The 20,486-nt window shown below is 60.9% G+C and overlaps 1 protein-coding gene across 1 annotated transcript in view; it reads right to left on the bottom strand.

The window, feature by feature from the left end:
- GDF11 (growth differentiation factor 11) overlaps positions 1 to 13,567 on the bottom strand; it is a 39,355-nt gene extending 25,788 nt beyond the window's left edge. The window contains exon 1 of the mRNA XM_065575877.1: positions 12,764 to 13,567. Coding sequence (XP_065431949.1) covers positions 12,764 to 13,157 — 394 coding nt within the window. The 5' untranslated portion in view covers positions 13,158 to 13,567. The remainder of the gene's footprint in view (positions 1 to 12,763) is intronic.
- Positions 13,568 to 20,486: the final 6,919 nt, after the last annotated feature.

Raw genomic sequence — 20,486 nt, 5'->3', positions numbered from 1 at the left:
GTCAGGACATTCTCTGGGGTGAGGAGGGCACCAAGACCTCCCGAGCCCCAGTGCTGGCTCTGCTCCAGGGTCACACGCAGGACCAGGACTGCCAAGCCATTGCCCCTTGGAGCTGGGGAATAAAATGAAACTGCGCTCACCCAGAGCCCGGAGAAGAGGGGGATGGGGGAGACAGGGAGCCCGGACTCCTGGGTTCTAGTCCCAGTTCTGATGCTGACTTGTCATGTAACCTTAGGGCGAGTCGTGCCTCCGCTGAGCAGCACCCGCTTCATTAGCTCAGAGGGGGGGAACAGGGCTCCGGAGGGCAGCATGTCCTAGCTGAATCCCTGACACCAGCCTGCCGTGGGCGCTGTCAGAGCGGGGCCGGTGGCCGTGGGTGCTGTCAGAGCAGGGCCGGGAGCCCCGTGCCGTGGGCGCTGTCGGAGCAGGGCCAGGTGCCGTGGGCACTGTCAGAGCGGGGCCGGGTGCGCTGTCAGAGTGGGGCCAGGCACTGTCGGAGCAGGGCTGGGTGCCGTGGGTACTGTTGGAACGGGGCCGGGGGCTGTGGGTGCTGTCAGAGCGGGGCCAAGGGCTGTGGGCGCTGTCAGAGCAGGGCCGGGTGCCCCGTGCCGTGGGCGCTGTCAGAGCAGGGCCGGGTGCCCCGTGCCGTGGGCGCTGTCAGAGTGGGGCCGGGGGCTGTCGGAGCAGGGCTGGGTGCCGTGGGCGCTGTTAGAGCAGGGCCGGGAGCCGTGGGTGCTGTGGGAGTGGGGCCGGGAGCACCGTGCCATGGGCGCTGTCGGAGTGGGGCCAGGCGCTGTCAGAGCGGGGCCAGGTGCCGTGGGCACTGTCGGAGCGGGGCCGGGTGCCCCGTGCCATGGGCGCTGTCGGAGTGGGGCCAGGGGCTGTCGGAGCAGGGCTGGGTGCCGTGGGCGCTGTCGGAGCAGGGCCGGAAGCCGTGGGTGCTGTGGGAGTGGGGCCGGGAGCACCGTGCCATGGGCGCTGTCAGAGTGGGGCCAGGCGCTGTCGGAGCAGGGCTGGGTGCCGTGGGCGCTGTTGGAGCGGGGCCAGGAGCCGAGGGTGCTGTGGGAGCGGGGCCGGGAGCACCGTGCCGTGGGTGCTGTCAGAGTGGGGCCAGGCGCTGTCAGAGCGGGGCCAGGTGCCGTGGGCGCTGTTGGAGCAGGGCCGGGAGCCGTGGGCGCTGTCAGAGCGGGGCCGGGAGCCGTGGGTGCTGTGGGAGTGGGGCCGGGTGCCCCGTGCCGTGGGTGCTGTCAGAGTGGGGCCAGGCGCTGTCAGAGTGGGGCCAGGTGCCGTGGGCGCTGTCGGAGCGGGGCCGGGTGCCCCGTGCCGTGGGCGCTGTCGGAGTGGGGCCGGGGGCTGTCGGAGCAGGGCTGGGAGCTGGCTGTGGGACGGAAATAGGGGGAGCTGGTTGGGGGATGGGAATCAGGGGAGCTAGGTGGGATAGGATGGTGCCCCCCAACTTTTTTCCCTGGTACACACGCAACACCCTTTGCATACCCATCCCCCGAAAGCGCTGCTGGCTCTGACCCTCCCTTTTGGGGAAACATCTGGGTTGAATTGAGCGGGGAATTTCTCCCCCGTCCTCGCCCGGTGCCCCCCCTGCACACGCACCGGTCAGGTTTAATAGCACCCAGCTGCAGCGCTGGGCCATTTGCTGTGAACCGAGGCCTCCACTAACAGATAGGGGTCATGACACCAACCGGGGGCCAGGAATGTCACCCGCCCAGCCCCCCGCGCCCACAAGGGGCTCCCATAAACCAAAGTGACAGGGGCCGGGGGGCCTTGCGGTGCTTTGCTAACAAACCCCTCCCAGCAATTTGCTGAGCACAAGCTCCCTATTAAATCCACTCTCCTGGGAGCAGCCCATAAAAGTACTTTCCTCTCTCTGCCCCCTTCCCCTTGCCCTCCCCGGCACTCTTAAAGCCACAGCACGGCTCTGCCTTCCAGTCCCATGGCCAGTGACGCTCCGCAGCGCCTCCTTCTGGCCACAATGGGGCCAGCACCATGGGGGAGGGAGATCTGTGGCACATGGGGGGTCCCCCCTTGCCCCCGACCCCAGAAGGGCCCTGCTGCGTGCTGGGCTCAGGCCGGGGTACCAGGTGCGTGGCTCTCAGCAGCTGCCCCACGCCAGGCCCAGAGCAGCAGGAGGGGAAAGGCAGGACCCAGCCTCTGCAACCCTCTGAGCCATGGGACCCCCTGCAGTGAGCATTGTGGGGCACCGGGACCCAGAGCTGGGCCAGGCCCCACAGACCCACAGTTCTCAGGGGCCCTCAGCCAGTGGGCAGCCCCCCCGGCCTGCACCAGGGACTGACACAGCAAAGGGAGGGCGGGGGGACAGGGAGGTGACAATCTGGGAGAGGAGGGAGCCAGACCAAGCATGGCAGATGCAGGCAAGTTTAGTTCTGCTGGTGCCCCTCACTCCGGACCCACAGGCCCCTGCTCTCTCACCCCTGGGCTCCCTCCTTCCCCGGCTCTGCCGGTGCCCCTCACTCCCGACCCACAGCCCCTGCTAGCCCAGCCCTGGGTCCCCCCAGCTCTGCCGGTGCCCCTCACTCCTGACCCGCAGCCCCCTGCTCTCTCACCCCTGGGCTCCCCCCTTCCCCAGCTCTGCCGGTGCCCCTCATTCCCGACCCGCAGCCCTTGCTAGCCCAGCCCTGGGCTCTCCCCTTCCCCAGCTCTGCCGGTGCCCCTCACTCCCGACCCGCAGCCCCCTGCTAGCCCAGCCCTGGGCTCCCCCCTTCCCTGGCTCTGCTGGTGCCCCTCACTCCCGACCCGCAGCCCCTGCTAGCCCAGCCCTGGGCTCCCCCCTTCCCTGGCTCTGCTGGTGCCCCTCACTCCCGACCCGCAGCCCCTGCTAGCCCAGCCCTGGGCTCCCCACCCCCAGCTCTGCCGGTGCCCCTCACTCCCGACCCGCAGCCCCTGCTAGCCCAGCCCTGAGCTCCCCTCGACCCCCAGCTCTGCCGGTGCCCCTCACTCCCGACCCGCAGCCCTTGGTGAGACCATGAAGCTCATGTCACTTGTGGCCTGAGGCAGACGTGAGTCTTGGCCTCCAGAGGCAGGTTTGTGTCCGAGCTGCCTCCCCCTTGGGTGTGGGGCAGGGATCTCCCTCCGGGGCGACCCCCGCCCCTGCTCCCCACGTGCTGCTGGCTGCCGAGGAGGGCACCGCTGCCCGCTAACGCTGCTCTTGGCATGCTGGCCGCCCGCCGTGCCAAGATGCTATTCCCGTCGCCCTGGCAACCAGGGGCAGAAAGGTTCCCGGGACGCTGGCTGCAGCTGAGGGGCTGCTGGAGGGTGCGCGGGTGGGGGCGGCTCTTTGTTCCCAGGGCTGGCACGGAGCTGGGCAGGGGGCTCTGTGCTTCGCTCGAGGCTCACCTGGGCCCGGGCACCGCAGATCCTGGCCCAGCGGCCCCCGGTGGCTCAGGGGCCTTTGGCCTCTCCCCAGCCTGCCTATTGGAGGGTCCCAGCCCTGCAGCTGTGTTCACCCTTTGGCCTCGTCCCAGCCGCTAGCCCCAGCTCCCAGGCGAGGAGCCAAGGCTCCCACTTCACGGCCGGCACTGCCCCGCTTGGCTCCAGCCCAGCAGCCAGGGAGGCTGAATCCTCGGGTGCCAACCCCCCAGCAGAGGGATGGCGTGGGCCTGCTCGCCGGGCACGGAGCCCCTGGCAGCTGGCCCTGGTCGCTAGGGCCGGCAGCTGGTGCTGCAGCTTCACGCAGCCTGTGTGAACTAGATTGGGAGGGGCCCAGACCTGGCCTGGAGGTGCCAACCCCGGCGTGCCAGCAGGCCAGAACTCCCCTCATCCCAAGAGACGGGTCCCTGGGGGGCAGGGGGCCTGGCAGGGCTGGGGAGCAGCTGATACACTTGATGCCCTTCATCTTTCTGGTCTAGCAGCAGCCACCGGTGCCATGTAGACCCCCGTCCCAGAGACTCACACTCCATCCATCCATCCTGCTCTTCCAGGAGATTCTGCCTCCCTCTCTGCCGGTGCCCTTCTCTGCCGATCCGCGGCCCCTGCTAGCCCAGCCCTGGGTCCCCCCAGCTCTGCCGGTGCCCCTCACTCCCGACCCACAGCCCCTGCTAGCCCAGCCCTGGGCTCCCCCCTTCCCCAGCTCTGCCAGTGCCCCTCACTCCCGACCTGCAGCCCCTGCTAGCCCAGCCCTGCCCCCCCAGCTCTGCCGGTGCCCCTCACTCCCGACCCGCAGCCCCCTGCTAACCCAGCCCTGGGTTCCCCACCCCCAGCTCTGCCGGTGCCCCTCACTCCCAACCCGCAGCCCCTGCTAGCCCAGCCCTGGGCTCCCCCCTTCCCCAGCTCTGCCGGTGCCCCTCACTCCCGACCCGCAGCCCCTGCTAGCCCAGCCCTGAGCTCCCCCCCAGCTCTGCCGGTGCCCCTCACTCCCGACCCGCAGCCCCTGCTAGCCCAGCCCTGGATCCCCCCCTAGCTCTGCCAGTGCCCCTCACTCCCGACCCGCAGCCCCTGCTAGCCCAGCCCTGAGCTCCCCCCCAGCTCTGCCCGTGCCCCTCACTCCCGACCCGCAGCCCCTGCTAGCCCAGCCCTGAGCTCCCCCCCAGCTCTGCCGGTGCCCCTCACTCCCGACCCGCAGCCCCTGCTAGCCCAGCCCTGGGCTCCCCCCTTCCCCAGCTCTGCCAGTGCCCCTCGCTCCCGACCCGCAGCCCCTGCTAGCCCAGCCCTGGGCTCCCCACCCCCAGCTCTGCCGGTGCCCCTCACTCCCGACCCGCAGCCCCTGCTAGCCCAGCCCTGAGCTCCCCCCCAGCTCTGCCGGTGCCCCTCACTCCCGACCCGCAGCCCCTGCTAGCCCAGCCCTGGGCTCCCCCCTTCCCCAGCTCTGCCAGTGCCCCTCACTCCCGACCCGCAGCCCCTGCTAGCCCAGCCCTGGGCTCCCCCTCAGCTCTGCCGTTGCCCCTCTCTCCCGACCTGCAGCCCACCCCCAGCTTTTTTAATTTGCTCTGGGCTCCATGGCACCCTAATGGTGAGATTTGTGAGTGAGGTTTGTTGGGTTTCACACTGTGCCCCCCCTTAATCTCCCTTCATTAACTTCCCCTCCCCCCACCCCAAAGGTCAGCAGGGTCACGGGTAGCCAATAAATGGTTTTAGGACCCAATTAACCTTCCCTAGTTTCTTGTGCAGTTAAAAAAGGGGGGGGGACTGTGCTGAGGGGCGGGGTGGGGAGGGTGAGGAGAACCTGAGAGGTTTATGGGCCCTACAGCCTATAAAACCTTCCTTTCCTTCTGTTCAGGAACCATAAAAACCCACCCACAATTGCCAAGCCAAATTCATAATAATAACGCTGGAAGACAGCGCATGGGAGGGGGGGTGTTGGAGTTGGGGGGGTCACCTGCCCTAGGATCCCACAAGCCAGGCCTTCCCCTCCTCTGACAGCCCCTCCTAATGGGGCTTGCGGCCCCACTGAGATGGGTGAGGGGTTTGGGGGTGGATGGCGGTTAGGTTCCCTCCCCCCTCAGCAGTCAGGTGGGGTGGGACATGGGCTCTGGTATTTATTTGGGGGGGGCAAGTGAAGGGAATGGGGGGACGGGTGGGGAGCAGCAAACGTTCACACGGGTGAGGAGCAAAACCCCCGGCGTGTTCTCAATTTTATGGGTAATAAAATTTCAAAGCCACTCAAGTCTATTAATGCTCGAGAAGGAAATTTGTCCATGAGCTGCTGGAGGGAAGTGCCTGGCCTTACCATTCCTCACCCCCCCTTCCGCTCAGCCTTTGCACACCCCTCCACCCTGGCCAGACGCCCTGCCCAACCTCACTGCCAGCCGACACTCCGGCACCAAAGCTGGCCCTGAGGCTGGGTAACCGGGCACTTCGCCATGCGCCGCGCCGGCCCGTGGGCTCGTCCCAGTGCCAGGGCTGCAGGGGGCAGCACGCGTTCCACGGGCACCTGTGTATTGCCTCCTGGACGTGCTGGGCTCAGGGCTGGGTCAGGACGGAACAAGTCAAGGGCCCGGACTCTGGATCAGCCCCGGGAAAAGGCACCAGAGTCCAGTAGCACCCCCTCCGGGAGAAGGTAAAGACAGGCAGTGTTTCCTAGTGGTTAGAGCAGGGGGCCTGGGAGCCAGGACTCCTGGGTTCTCTCCCTGGCTCTGGGAGGGGAGTGGGGGCTGGTGGGTTAGAGCGGGGGGGGCTGGGACCCAGGACTCCTGGGTTCTCTCCCTGGCTCTGGGAGGGGAGTGGGGCCTGGTGGGTTAGAGCCCCACCAGTGACCACCTCCCTGCAGTTTGCAGAGTCCAGGGAGCACTGGGAATAGGAGACTCACATCATTAGCCCAGCTGGGGCCAAGGTCAGTATCACGCCTCGAGTGTAAGCTTCTTTGGGCAGCGGCTGTGTGTGTCGCGCCCAGCGCAGTGGGACCTGGGCCACGGATGGGTGACAGGATACTGCAGGGATACGAATAATGGCAAGAACTGTCCCCCTTGCCATTGCTGGGGAAACTGAGGCACGGAGTGGGCTGTGACTTGCCCAAGTTCCCACAGTGAGTCATTGGCAAAGCAGGGAGCAGAGCCTGGACCTCCTGGCTCCCACCTCCACCTCTCTCTAACCACTAGGCAATGAGCTGTGAGCAGCCACTGGAGGCATGCCTGCAAAGTCCCTGCTGTGCCCCCAGGGGACGCCGCCCCAGCCCCAGGATCAGGCCCAGTCCGGGCAGACCGGCTGCACTTTTCCGCCATTCCCCTGCACACATCCTGCTGGAGAGGTGGGAGACTCAGTACCCCTGGTGCCTGGTGTGGTTGGTTACTTTGCTTCTGGTTTGCCTGGGTTTACCTCACCCCCACCCCAGGGCTGGATCTGAGCTGGAGAGGTTCCTACCCAGAGCCCCAGTTCTCTCTGCAATGTGACCGAGGCTCGTCGGGGCCCAGGCAGGGATGGGACGGGATTTATTGCCTCTGCTCTGTGGCATTTGCTCCCTCAGCTGACGCCAAGCACCTCAACAACCCGCTCCCGAGGAGCCAGACTTGCAAAGGGGTTTGGGACCCCACCCAGCCCAGCGGAACAGAGAACCCTCCCCACGTGGCCCCCGGGAAAGGACTGGCCCCGAGGCTGAGAGCTCCAGGCACAGCCGACGGTCCCCTGTTCCCAGGACTGCTGGGAAGTGTCCCAGCTGATCACATCCAGGGAAGTACAAGAGGCCTCCCAGGTACCCAAGGTCCCAGGCCAGGAGAAAGCAGGATGCAGAGACACTATGTCTGGGAGCAATGCTGTGTCTGGGGGTGCTCGAACGGAGCAAAGACTCGACTAGAATGGGAATACATTGGGGGGGTGAGAGAGAGAGGGAGAGAAAGGGGTTGTATGGGGATGGATGGAGAGAGAGGAAGTTGTGGTAGCTGGTAGGTAGCCGGGTGTATATCTGGGTGGATGGACAGATGGAGGGGCTGTCTGGAGATAGCGAGCTATGATCATTAGACAATTAACTGAGAGACGTCCCTCGTATTACAGAACTAAGCCAGGACACGGCAGTGATCCGGAAAGCCCCAGCGGTAGCTTCCGTTCAGTTTGGCGGGTTTGGCTCCCAAGGAGTCAGTGTCTGTTGCACCTGCTGTGATGCGGAGTGGGATAAAGCGGAATGTGTTTGCCATGGTTTATTGCAGGAGGAGACCCCCATGTCAGGGAATTCAGGGCAGTTCTGTATGAACTTCACCTGTTTGCCATGACAATACACACTGCCGAGATAGTCCCTGTCTGCAATGCCCTCTGGGGTGGGACTCACTCACAGTTTAACAGCCCACAGCAACCCAGCACAAGAGATCAGTGCATTGTTGGTTTGCAGGGTGCACACAAGAGCTGATGTTGGAAGTGTCCACCATCTTGTTACTGGGACAATCTACCTAGCACTAATGAAGGTGACACATCTCTACGGTACTAGGAAGTTAGTAGATCTAGCAGTGAAGGCGTGTCTCCATCTGCCGCTTAGCCATTGATTTGAAGAGTTAGAGACATTGGTGGAGGGAGAACAATGGCCGTTTTTACGCAGCCAGGGTTACAGTGGAGGGGAGATCTCGGAAACATGAACGGCTCCATCCAGACCCACGGAGGCTTGCTGGAGAGAGGAAAGAATGAAGAGAGATAATTCAACAAGAGCACGACAGCAGTACAAGAGCTCTTCTGCAACAAGAACCTGCAGACAAAGAGAAGGAAGTGAAAAGATCAGCCCGAGAGAATGGATGGAAAATCCAGGGAGAGACGCTGGGGAGGTGCATGAGAGGAGGGATTCTAAAGCCCTTTTCTAGTACCTAAACATCACAGGTCTCGAACGTTTGTGGCATTGGGAAGGCCCGAGAGGGTACAATGTTAACCCCAGAGGAAGGACAGAGAGTCGGCTGCGTTGTGCTCAGCCAGCCAGAACCGCTATCACACACCCAGAGATGGGAAGAACTAGAAACTTACCTATGTCCCTAGAAGCAATCACCTTTGAGGAAGTAACTAAGGCCATAAACCAATTGAAGGGTGGTAAAGCACCAGGCTATGTGGGATGGAGGGTGAACGGTAAAGAGCTGCAGAGGAGGTGGGTGTGCAGGACAGTTTGGGATAAGGAGATCTGTCCCATGGACTGGAGAAGATGTGTCATGGGGGACCAGCTTATTTGTGACAGCTGGAGACGGGGGAGCCTCCTGTCTGGACCCGGAGAAAGTCATTTTTAATAGGATGAAAACTGCTGGTGGTGGAGAACAGGCTGGATTTTGTTCCGGTTGGTTGTGTTCAGAGCAGATTTCCCCCTTGAGGAGACCCGGGGAGAGGCTTAGAATCTCAGCAGAAGATGGTTTTTAACTTCCTTGATAAACACAGATAAACCCTCTGGAAGATCCTCAGGGCTTGCCCACACACACAGCGCTGTGTAGGAGAACTTCTCCCGTCAGCCCAGAGGTCCTGGGAGAAGCTGCTGTCTGCCCCAGGACTGCCTCAGTCAGGGGTGTGGATTTCCAGGGCTGAGCAACGTATTTACACTGATGTGAGGCTGTAGTGTAGACCAGTGCTTCTCAAAGCCGGTCCGCTGCGTGTTCAGGGAAAGCCCCTGGCGGGCCGGGCCGGTTTGTTTACCTGCCGCGTCTGCAGGTTCGGCCGATGGCGGCTCCCACTGGCCGCGGTTCACCGCTCCACTGCCAGCACATCCCTCGGCCCGCGCCGCTTCCCGCAGCCCCCATTGGCCTGGAGCGGTGAACCGCGGCCAGTGGGAGCTGCGATTGGCCGAACCTGCGGACGCGGCAGGTAAACAAACCGTCCCAAACCGCCAGGGGCTTTCCCTGAACAAGTGGCGGCCCGACTTTGAGAAGCACTGGTGTAGACCAAGCGGGAGATGCTGTGAAATCCCGGCAAAGATCGCTAATTTGATCAAAGCTTTGATGAGCCTGCATCAGGACAGAGCGGAGACACAGAATGGTTAAAGATTGTTACTGCTCTGAGGCAAGGGGGCGTCTCTTCTGCACGGTCACAGACTGTGACAAGAAGGGGGATGGCTGCTGGCCAGACCTCTGGTATCATTTGGGCTGGAGATAAGCTGCGGGACTTGGATTTTGCAGATGACATAGTCATCCTGGATACCAGCTTGGATGGAATTAAAAGATTCTTTTTGAGCAAAAGTGGGACTCCGTGTCAGTACATGGAAGACCGAGACCAAGGAACAAGAGAACGCTGTCCGTGCTGGCCGATGTGTGATTGATGGAGAAGAGTACGGAAGAGTTGATGACTTTGTCTATCTTGGAAGAACAATATCTGCTAACAGCAGCTCACTACGGCGAAGGCAAGAATCGGCAACGCCTGTGGATCGTTCTCCCACTTGTCAACCGTCTGGAAGAGGAAGAAGATCCATCTACACGCTAACATGAGATCATACAATGCTCCTGTTCTCCCGGCACTACTGTACACCTCCAAAAGGTGGCTGAGGGTCCAAGTGCACAGCCGGACGCTGGGTGCACTCCACCAGTGTTGTCTAAGAAGAATCGTGAGAATGAGCTGGAGAGATTGGGTAGCCAACGTAGAAGACAGAGATGGTGACGGTGGTTTGGCCATGTCATCCGGCTTCCCTGTGGCACAATCACAAGGTCTGTCTTAGATTGGATCCCACCTGGAGGGAAGAGAAGGTGCGGAGGACACGGAACAGCCTATTGCAGTGAGATTGGAAAGGAGACCGCCCGCATGGAGTCAGACATCAGTCACCGAGCCAGCCGGGGGGAAACGGGTTGCCTCGTACGCCCAGGCACAGGAGGTGAAGTCTCAGTGGGTCTGAGTGAGTAGAGGAGACCCCAGAATACGCTCGGCTGGAGGGAGAATGGAATTTCCTGACCTGGGATTTTGCGTTGGCACTCAGTCTCAGAGGCAACACGCCAGGGGAAGTTTAGAGACCGCAGGTGGCCAGGAGCTGGGTGGTAAGTCTCACCTGGAAAAGAGTGGCCCGTATCCCCGCCATGCCGTGTTATTCAGACCCCCCCACACAGACTGCACTGTGGGTGACCCCCACCCCCCGGTACTCACTGGGCTCAGGGACAGCTGCAGCGTGGAGAAGAGGGCATGTGGCCGACCGAACGAGGAGCAACCACCGCCTACCAGACCTAGCAAGAGGATCACTGTGGGCAAAGCCAGAACACCAGTCCCTGGGCCCCCAAGCACTTGGTGCTCTGTGACATTCCCTCAAGAGCGGAGACCCGGGAGGTCTGCGTTTGGACACACGGACCTTTCAAGGCTGATCTCCCACGGTCACTAACCCTGCAGCCCCACAGATCCTACCACCCCTGCTTCCCCCAACCTCTCAGCATGCCTAGATCCTCCAGCCCCCTTTGCTTCCTGGGGCAGGTTGTTTTCTGAGAGCTGTGATCCGGCGTTTGTGTCATCAGAGTGCAAACCCCTCCACCTGCTCCATGTCCTTGCCCCTCTCTCTGCGCCCACCTGCCCTGTTCTCTCCCCTCTGCTCACTGCCCAGGCCCAGGCTGGCCGGCAGGGTCGGCATTTGGCCGCAGCTCGGTGGGGGCAACACTCGCAGCCCATCTGTCAGCCCCCTCAGGGAAGGAGGTTCCATTTATTGCCTGCCCTGGAGGCAGCCCAGCCCCTGGGATCAGGCCGTGGGTCTCTGCTGCTGGGGAGGGGCAGGGTGATGCTGACAGGCTGGAGGCCAACCCAGCCAGCCCAGCCTCGCCCCTGCCCTAGCAGGCCCTGCCCAAGGGGAGCTCGGTCCTGTGGCCTGTTCACACCCCGTCTCTGCGGAGGCTGCAGCAAAGGGCCCAGCTGGTGCCAAGAGCAGTGGGATCTCGCAAAGCGGCTGCTCTCCACTGACCTCCGGGTGACTCGCCTGCGCTGGGCCCCGGGTCAGCTCTGCAAAACCCACCAGCCCAGCTGAGCACGGAGGCCAAGGAGACAGAGCCCCAGGGCGGGACTCGCTCGGGCATATGGGCATCACCCAGCGGCTCGCCAACCTCCACCTGCTCATAGGACAGAGGCCTTTGGCCTCCGTGGCTCTCAGCCCTGCTCCTTTCACCGCAGCTGGACTCAACTATTCCACTGCAATAAACGCGGCGGTTTAGTCAAGAGCTGATGGTATTCCCCACATTCACCCAGCCTGGCCGGTGCCCCTCACTCCTGAACCGCAGCTGGGGAAACAGAGGCGCGGGACGGCGATGTGACTCGCACAAGCTCACACCATAAGTCAGTGACAGAACCAGGATTAGAGCCTGCGAGTCCCGGCTTGCAGCCCCCTATGATCACCCTAGACGACCCTGCCCCGAGCCAGAGCCTGCGTGTCCTGCCAGCAGCGATGCCCTCACTGCCACAGCAGAACCTTGCTCCTGAACGGGCAGCATCTTACTGGCTGGGCCAGTGAGCCCAGCACCCTGCTAGCCCAGCAGATGTGGATCAGCGCCTCGCAAGCGAGGTTCGGGATCTGTCCAGGTCACTTGCTTTGGGGCTGCCCCATCCAATCAGCCAGAAGTCCCCCATCGAGGGCGCTCTGTGGCAGCACCACCTGCCCCAGGAGCCCCAGGTGTGCATCTCCTTGCCCCTCCCAGGACTGGCGAGCCCGGCGTGCCAGCCAAGCTCGGAGAGGCCCCTGGAGCGGCCTTGCCTGGGGGCCGAGTCCTTCAGATGTGGAGACCCGAGGTGCCAACTTCAGAGCCTGGCTCCAGCGGCCCGCTCTGGGCTCCTGCCCCGTCAGAAGGAGAGCCCCAGCTCCTGCCAGGCGCCCAACTCTGTCGGGGGGATGCTTTCAAACTAACTTTCTCCCTTGGCCAACTGGAGCAACCGCCCCCCCCCCCAGGAGCCAAAACTGGGCTGTGCCCTGAGCCCCCTCCCCCCAGCCGGCTTGGCAGGCAGCGAGAACCGCTCTGCACGACGGGCCGCCCCCCAGGCTGGGCAGAGGGGAGCCCCTGCCGAATTGCGGGGGGCAGCGCTCCCGGGGCCTGGCTCACTTCGGGCCAATGGCGGAACCGGACCAAACTTTCGCAGCTCGCCCCAGCGGCAGCCGCGTTCGCGGAGCCCGGCCGCAGACAATGCCCCGCGGGACGCCCCGAGCGGCCTCTGGTCCCTGCCCGCGGGGTGCGGGACTCAGCCCGGCACCAGGGGAGCCAAGAGCCCCCCCAGGGGAGCTGCTCCCCGCCGAGTCCAGGGGAGCCTGCAGCGCCGGCCCCCGCGCAAGGACCCCCTGAAACGCGCTCGGGCCGCAGCGCGGAAAGGGCGCAAAGTAGCCGGCTCCCTGGGGCGGCGAGCCGGGGGGTCCCCCAGGAAGTTCGCCTCTCGCTCCCCGCTTAACAAAGAAGCCACCTACTCTGCTGGGCCATGCTGATGACAGTCTCGGTGGTGGCGTGGTACTCGTCCTCCTCCAGGTACTCGTCCTGCGGGAAGGCGTCCCCCTGGAAATCGTGCAAGTCCAGGATCTGCTGCAGCGGGGGCGCCTTGGGCAGCAGCTGGTTCACCACCTCCCGGGTGATGTTGGGCGCCTCCTTGAGCCGCAGCTTGCTCAGGATTTGCGACTTGATGCTCTCCAGCCTCATCTCCTTGCTGTGCTTCCGCCACAGGCAGACGGGGCAGCCCGGCTCCTCCGCCTCGGGCCCCGGGGGGGGCTGCCCGCCGCCGGCCCCTTTCTCCACCACCTCCCCCGGGGCCAGCGCCACGGCCAGCGCCAGGGCGCACAGGAAGAGCGGGGACCTGCGCACCGACATGGCTGGACGGCCGGTTCCCCTCCTGCCTCCCCCCGCCTCTGGACCTGGGGCTCGGGCGGCTGGGGGGGGGGCTGTGCTGGGGGCAGAGGTTCTCCGGGGCCGGCTGGGTGGGAGCCGGTAACTAGTGATGCTGGCCGGGGGGGGGAGGCAAGAAAGACTCGGGGTTTTATATCCCAACTGAACTGTGTCGTCAAAAGCCTTGATTGGCTGGGGACGCAACAAAAGAGCCTCTGGCGAAAGGCTGTCACCGGAGGGGAGCGAGCCGCGCGAGGGGGGCCCCGCTCCGCTCCGCGCCCGGCCCGGGGGAGGGGGCGGCCCCGGCAGCCCCTTAAAGAAACACGGACCCCCGGGGCGGGGCGGGGGGAGCTGCTCCCTGAACCCGCCCCGGGGAACTTCTGGAGCCGGGAGCGCGACCCCGTGTCTGGGGGAAGCCAAAGCAGCGAGTGTCTCCAGCGACCCCGGCTGAGCCCCCCCGCATATCCCCCGGGGGGGGGGTCCGTGCCCAGCTGTCACCCCCCCCCCCCCGGCGCCTCCGCTGCCCTGCGCTCACTGCGGCGCCGTGTCCGGCTTGGCACCTGGGCGCTGCCCGGCCCGGGTCCCACCGCTCCGGCCATTCCCCGCCTCTGCGCCGGTGCCCCCCGCACTCCCGCTCCCAGCCCGGGGGCCGGGAATCGCCCCTCGCCTTGCTCCGCTGCCCACGGGCGGAGCCGGCCACGTGGGACGGGGCTGGAGCCGCTGTCACGGGTGACAGGCCCGGGGCGAGGCAGGCGGGGGGGCCCAAAGTGCAACTAGCGAATCATCCAGTGAAAATCCCCAAGTCTCCCTGTCCTGCTCTTTTCTAAAAGGAGGGAGAGAGAGCGAGAGAGAGAGAGATGGGTGTGTGTGTGGGGGAATCGATAGATAGATAGAGGGGATGTATGGGGATAGATAGATAGATGCCGTGTGGGGATAGATAGGTAGAGGGGGTGTGGGGATAGATAGATAGAGGGTTTGTGGAGATACATAGATTAGATGGGGGTGTATGGGGATGGATAGATGGATAGATAGAAGGTGTGTGTCGGGACAGGTAGATAGAGGGAGGGTGTGTGGGGGGATCGATCGATAGATAGAGGCCATGTGGGGGTGGATAGATAGATAGATAGAGGTGGTGTGGGGATAGAGGGTGTGTGTAGGGATAGATAGATAGATAGATAGATAGATAGATAGATAGATTAGATGGGGTGTGTGGGAATAGATAGATAGAGGGTATGTGTGGGGATAGGTAGATAGAGGGAGGGTGTGTGGGGATAGGTAAATAGAGGGTGTGTGGGGGGATAGGTAGATAGAGGGAGGGTGTGGGGGGGGATCGATAGATAGATAGAGGCTGTGTGGGGATGGATATATAGAAGGTGTGTGGGGATAGATAGATAAAGGGTGTGTGTGGGGATAGGTAGATAGAGGGAGGGTGTGGGGATATGGGGTGTATGGGGATAGATAGATAGATAGATAGATAGATAGATAGAGGGGGTGTATGGGGATAGATAGATAGATAGATAGATAGATAGATAGATAGATAGATGGGTGTGTGGGGATAGAGGGAGGGAGGGTGTGGGGTTAGATAGATAGAGGGTGTGTGTGGGGATAGATAGATGGAGGAAGGGTGTGGGGATAGATAGATAGATGGGGTGGATGGGATAGATAGATAAAGGGTGTGTGTGGGGATAGATGGAGGGAGGGTGTGGGGATAGATAGAGTGGATGGGATAGATAGATATAGGGTGTGTGTGGGGATAGATAGATTGTGGAGGGTGTGGGGATGGAGGGAGGGTGTGGGGTTAGATAGATAGAGGGTGTGTGTGGGGATAGATAGGTGGAGGGAGGGTGTGGGGATCGATAGATAGATAGATAGATAGATAGATAGATAGATAGATAGATAGATGGGGTGGATGGGATAGATAGATATAGGGTGTGTGTGGGGATAGATAGATTGTGGGAGGGTGTGGGAATAGAGGGAGGGAGGGTGTGGGGTTAGATAGATAGAGGGGGTGTATGGGGATAGATAGATGGAGGGAGGGTGTGGGGATAGATAGCTAGATAGATGGGGTGGATGGGATAGATAGATATGGGGGTGTGTGGGGATAGACAGATGGAGGGAGGGTGTGGGGATAGATAGATAGATAGATAGATGGAGTGGATGGGATACATAGATATGGGGGTGTGTGGGGATAGATAGATAGATAGATAGATAGATGGGGTGGATGGGATAGATAGATGGAGGGTGTGTGTGGGGATAGATAGATGGAGGGAGGGTGTGGGGATAGATAGATAGATAGATAGATAGATTGATAGATAGATAGATAGATGGGGTGGATGGGATGGATAGATATAGGGGGTGTGTGGGGATAGATAGATGGAGGGAGGGTGTCGGGATAGATAGATAGATGGAGTGGATGGGATAGATAGATATGGGGGGGATAGATAGATGGAGGGAGGGTGTGGGGATAGATAGATAGATAGATAGATAGATAGATAGATAGATAGATGGAGGGAGGGTGTGGGGATAGATAGATAGATAGATAGATAGATAGATAGATAGATAGATAGATAGATGGATGGGGTGGATGGGGTGGATGGGATGGATAGATATAGGGGGTGTAGACCAGGGGTGGGCAAAGGTTTTTGCCCAAGGGCCACATCTGGGTATGGAAATTGTATGGCAGGCCATGGATGCTCACAGAATTGGGGTTGGGATGCAGGAGAGGGTGAGGGCCCCGACTGGGGATGCGGGCTCTGGCTGCGGGGGGTGGGCTCTGGGGTGCAATGGGGGTGAGGGGTTGGGGGTAGAGGAGGGTGCTCCGGGCTGGGACTGAGGGGTTTGGAAGGCGGGAGGGGGATCAGGGCTGGGGCAGGGGGTTGGGGCGCAGGAGGGGGTCAGGGGTGCAGGTTCCGGGTGGCGCTTACCTCAAGCAGCTCCCAGGAACAGCAGCATGTCCCCCCTCCAGCTCCTACGTAGAGGCCCGGCCAGGTAGCTCTGTGCGCTGACCCGCCCCCAACTTGTGCTCATTTATTTGTCATTATTATTAGTAATAAACCGTCTGGGGGCAGAGGGGCTGGAACTGGAGGTGCTGGGGGGCTGTTGCACCCCCGTCTTATCATATCCAGGGTTTCCAGTTTGGTTTATTGGCTCTCAGCCCCCCACTGTATGAATTGTTCCAGCCCCCTGTCTGGGGGCAGCAAGGTGGGGAAAACCCCTGTTTGTTTGGCGTAGTTTATTGATTGTTGTAACAAGTCCCCCCCGCCGCTGCGCATAGCTCACCCCCGCGTGGAGAGAGCCAGCGGAAAAGCCACTAGCAGGAGAGGTCTTGCCAGATGTTTCAGCACATCTGTTCAAGGGAAAAGGATTCCGCTCCCCTCGAATGCGTGCTAAGAAATGTACGAACCAGAGCCATGCTCTAGGACCCCAGGGCAAACTGACTCGTGTCCTGGATTATTAGCATTGCTTTTATCCTACATGGCGCAGCCCAGCTGGAAATCGCAACGGAGCTGGGAACACCAGCTATGTCCCCACCCCATTTCCTGTCCCCCCCTTGTCATCAGAACCATGGAGAGTGAAACAACAGGGAGCAGCGTGGCCTGCAACATGGCCCCGGCTGGGCAGGCCTACCTGGAGTCAGGGTGCGTGAGGTGTGCAAGGGGCCATCCGACAGCTCCGCTCCCTGGAGACACGAATTCCAAGCCCATCTGGAGCGACTCAGCCCCTGGCCCTGTGTCGGGCGAGGGCAGCAGCTCACCACTGGGGCCAGGGGCCAGCCCGCTACAGAGACCAGCTGAGCACCCTGCAGCTCGGTGCATGGAAGCCATTCAGAGGAGTCCACACAAACCAAGGCCCAGGCTGGGGCCGTTCCAGGTCAGAGCAGAGGCTGGGGGCTGCAGTCTAGTCTTAAGGCCAGAAGGGCCCATTCGTTCATCCAGCCTGATGTGCAACACGGACCCATTAACTCTGCCCCATTCCCCCACGCTGAGCCCAGGGGCCTGGGCTTGGCTACAAGGCCTCCAGCCTGGAGCTGAAGCCATCCAGACCTGGAGAATCTGCCACTTCCCTGGGAGTTTGTTTGAGTGGCTCCTTCCGGGCGTCTCTGGGTAAAAAAATTAAAAACGTATGGATTGGATGAATGGACGATAAGGTGGCTAGAAAGCTGACTAGATTGTCGGGCTCACCAGGTAGTGATCAATGGCTCCATGCCTAGTTGGCAGACGGTATCAAGCGGAGTGCCCCAAGGGTCAGTCCTGGGGCCGGTTTTGTTCAACATCTTTATCAATGATCTCGATGATGGGAAGGATTGCACCCTCAGCAAGTTCGCAGATGACACTAAGCTGGGGGGAGAAGTAGATACGCTGGAGGGTAGAGATAGGGTCCAGAGTGACCTAGACAAATTGGAGGATTGGGCCAAAAGAAATCTGATGAGGTTCAACAAGGACAAGGGCAGAGTCCTGCACTTAGGATGGAAGAATCCCATTCATTGTTACAGACGAGGGACCGAATGGCTAGGCAGCAGTTCTGCAGAAAAGGACCTGGGGATTACAGCGGACAAGAAGCTGGATATGAGTCAGCAGTGTGCCCTTGTTGCCAAGAAGGCTAATGGCATATTGGGCTGTATAAGTAGGGGCATTGCCAGCAGATCGAGGGAGGTGATTATTTCTCTCTATTCGGCACTGTGAGGCCACATCTGGAGTACTGTGTCCAGTTTTGGTCCCCCCACTGCAGAAGGGATGTGGACAAATTGGAGAGAGTCCAGCAGAGGGCAACAAAAATGATCAGGGGTCTGGAGCACATGACTTATGAGGAGAGGCTGAGGGAACTGGGATTGTTTAGTCTGCAGAAGAGAAGAGTGAGGGGGGATTTGATAGCACCCTCAGCTACCTGAAGGGGGGTTCCAAAGAGGATGGAGCTCGGCTGTTCTCAGTGGTGGCAGATGACAGAACAAGGAGCAATGGTCTCACGTTGCAGTGGGGGAGGTCTAGGTTGGATATTAGGAAACACTATTTCACTAGGAGGGTGGAGAAGCACTGGAATGGGTTCCCTAGGGAGGTGGTGGAATCTCCATCCTTAGACGTTTTTCAGGCCCGGCTTGACAAAGCCCTGGCTGGGATGATTTAGTTGGGGTTGGTCCTGCTCTGAGCAGGGGGCTGGACTAGATACCCCCTGAGGTCCCTTCCCACCCTGAGATTCTGTGAAAATATCCCATGGTGTGCAGCCATCTGGCATTTCAGTGCTGGGTGGAATGAATCTGGGGCCAAGTCCTCGCTCAGCCTGGTCTCCCCGAGGGCTCTGCCTGCCCAAGGGAGCCTGGGCCTGTCCCATAGGCTGCTAAGCCCTTAGGGAGGGGAAGCTCTGTCTGACCTAAGGCCTTACCGTATCTTCAACCCAGCTGCCTTTCAGCTCCCAATGCCCTGAGCTGCCTGGCACCAGCGTCACCCATCCTGCGGGCCGATGCGTTGTGGAGCCGGGGGCAGAGCTGGTGACCAGTTTCAGTAGCCACAAAGAACTTCCGCAGCAGGAAAGATCCCGCCTGGCCGAATGGACCGTCCCTGCTGAGATGGGTCTGTCCTGTCATCTCACCTCCTAGGCCCTGCCCCGGCTGCTTCTCAGGCAGCCGGTCCCATAAGACAGATGTTAGCATCTGGCTGTTCTTACTCCAGGTCCCTCATCTGGCTTGGGGGTGGCATAGCCCTTTGCTCTGCACTGGCTTAGCACAGGGGTCAAGCAGCTGGATCTACATAGACAGAAACATAAAAGGGGAGAGCGAGAGAGAGGTGTGTGTAGATAGATAGATAGAGGGGTGTGGGGAGAGATAGAGGGTGTGGGGGGATAGATAGATAGATTAGATAGATGGGGGTGCATGGGGATGGATAGATGGGGTGTGTGGGGGGATAGATAGATGGGGGGTGCATGGGGATGGATAGATGGGGGTATGGGGATGGATAGATAGATGGGGTGCATGGGAATAGATAGATAGATTAGATGCGGGGGTGCATGGAGATGGATAGATGGGGTGTGTGTGGGGATAGATAGATAGATTAGATATAGATAGATGGGGGGTGCATGGGGATGGATAGATGGGGGGTATGGGGATGGATAGATAGATGGGGGTGCTTGGGGATAGATAGATAGATGGGGTGCATGGGGATAGATTAGATGCAGGGGTGCATGGAGATGGATAGATGGGGTGTGTGTGGGGATAGATAGATAGGTAGATAGATAGATGGGGGGTGCATGGGGATGGATAGATGGGGAGTATGGGGATGGATGGATGGATAGATAGATGGGGGTGCATGGGGATAGATCGATTAGATGCAGGGGTGCATGGAGATGGATAGATGGGGTGTGTGTGGGGATAGATAGATAGATGCGGGGGTGCATGGGGATGGATAGATGGGGAGTATGGGGATGGATAGATAGATGGGGTGCATGGGGATGGATAGATCGGGTGTGTGGGGGGATAGATAGATAGATGGGGGGGTGCATGGGGATGGATAGATAGATGGGGTGCATGGGGATAGATAGATAGATTAGATGCAGGGGTGCATGGGGATGGATAGATGGGGAGTATGGGGATGGATAGATAGATGGGGGTGCATGGGGATGGATAGATCGGGTGTGTGGGGGGATAGATAGATAGATGGGGGGGTGCATGGGGATGGATAGATAGATGGGGTGCATGGGGATAGATAGATTAGATGCAGGGGTGCATGGTGATGGATAGATAGATGGGGTGCATGGGGATAGATAGATAGATTAGATGCAGGGGTGCATGGGGATGGATAGATGGGGTGTGGGGGGGGATAGATAGATAGATGGGGGTGCATGGAGATGGATAGATGGGGTGTGTGTGGGGATAGATAGATAGATGGGGGGGTGCATGGGGATGGATAGACGGACAGATTAGATCAGCTGACATGCTGAACTCTATTCTGTCCTGTCTCTTGAGACACTCCCAACTGGCCTGGAGACAGGAACCCAGACCAGCACTGGCCAAGGACGGATGATTTGACCCCAAAAGCTCTTGTCCAGCTCTAACATCTGGGAATCTCCTGTAACGCCCCCCAGATTCCCCCCCCCCCCCCCCGCCCCCGTCCCTTGTGCTGCACCCGCGGCCCTGCCTTGGCAAGGAACCTGCAGGCTGGGCAGATGCGGAGACCTAGGCATGCTCAAGGCTTGAGAAATGAGGACCCCACATGAGCCAGCCCCACCAGCCTCGTCCCCGCGGGTCTTTGGGAGCCAGGGGTGTGCCAGGCAGAACGGGACCTTGGTGCAGCGTTAGCGGACTCCGCGTCAGCAAGGCGGCTGCTG

This window comes from Chrysemys picta, chromosome 22, assembly GCF_011386835.1.
Source record: "Chrysemys picta bellii isolate R12L10 chromosome 22, ASM1138683v2, whole genome shotgun sequence".
NCBI classification, from domain to species: Eukaryota; Metazoa; Chordata; order Testudines; family Emydidae; genus Chrysemys; species Chrysemys picta.
This window is presented reverse-complemented; position numbering and strand designations above follow the sequence as displayed.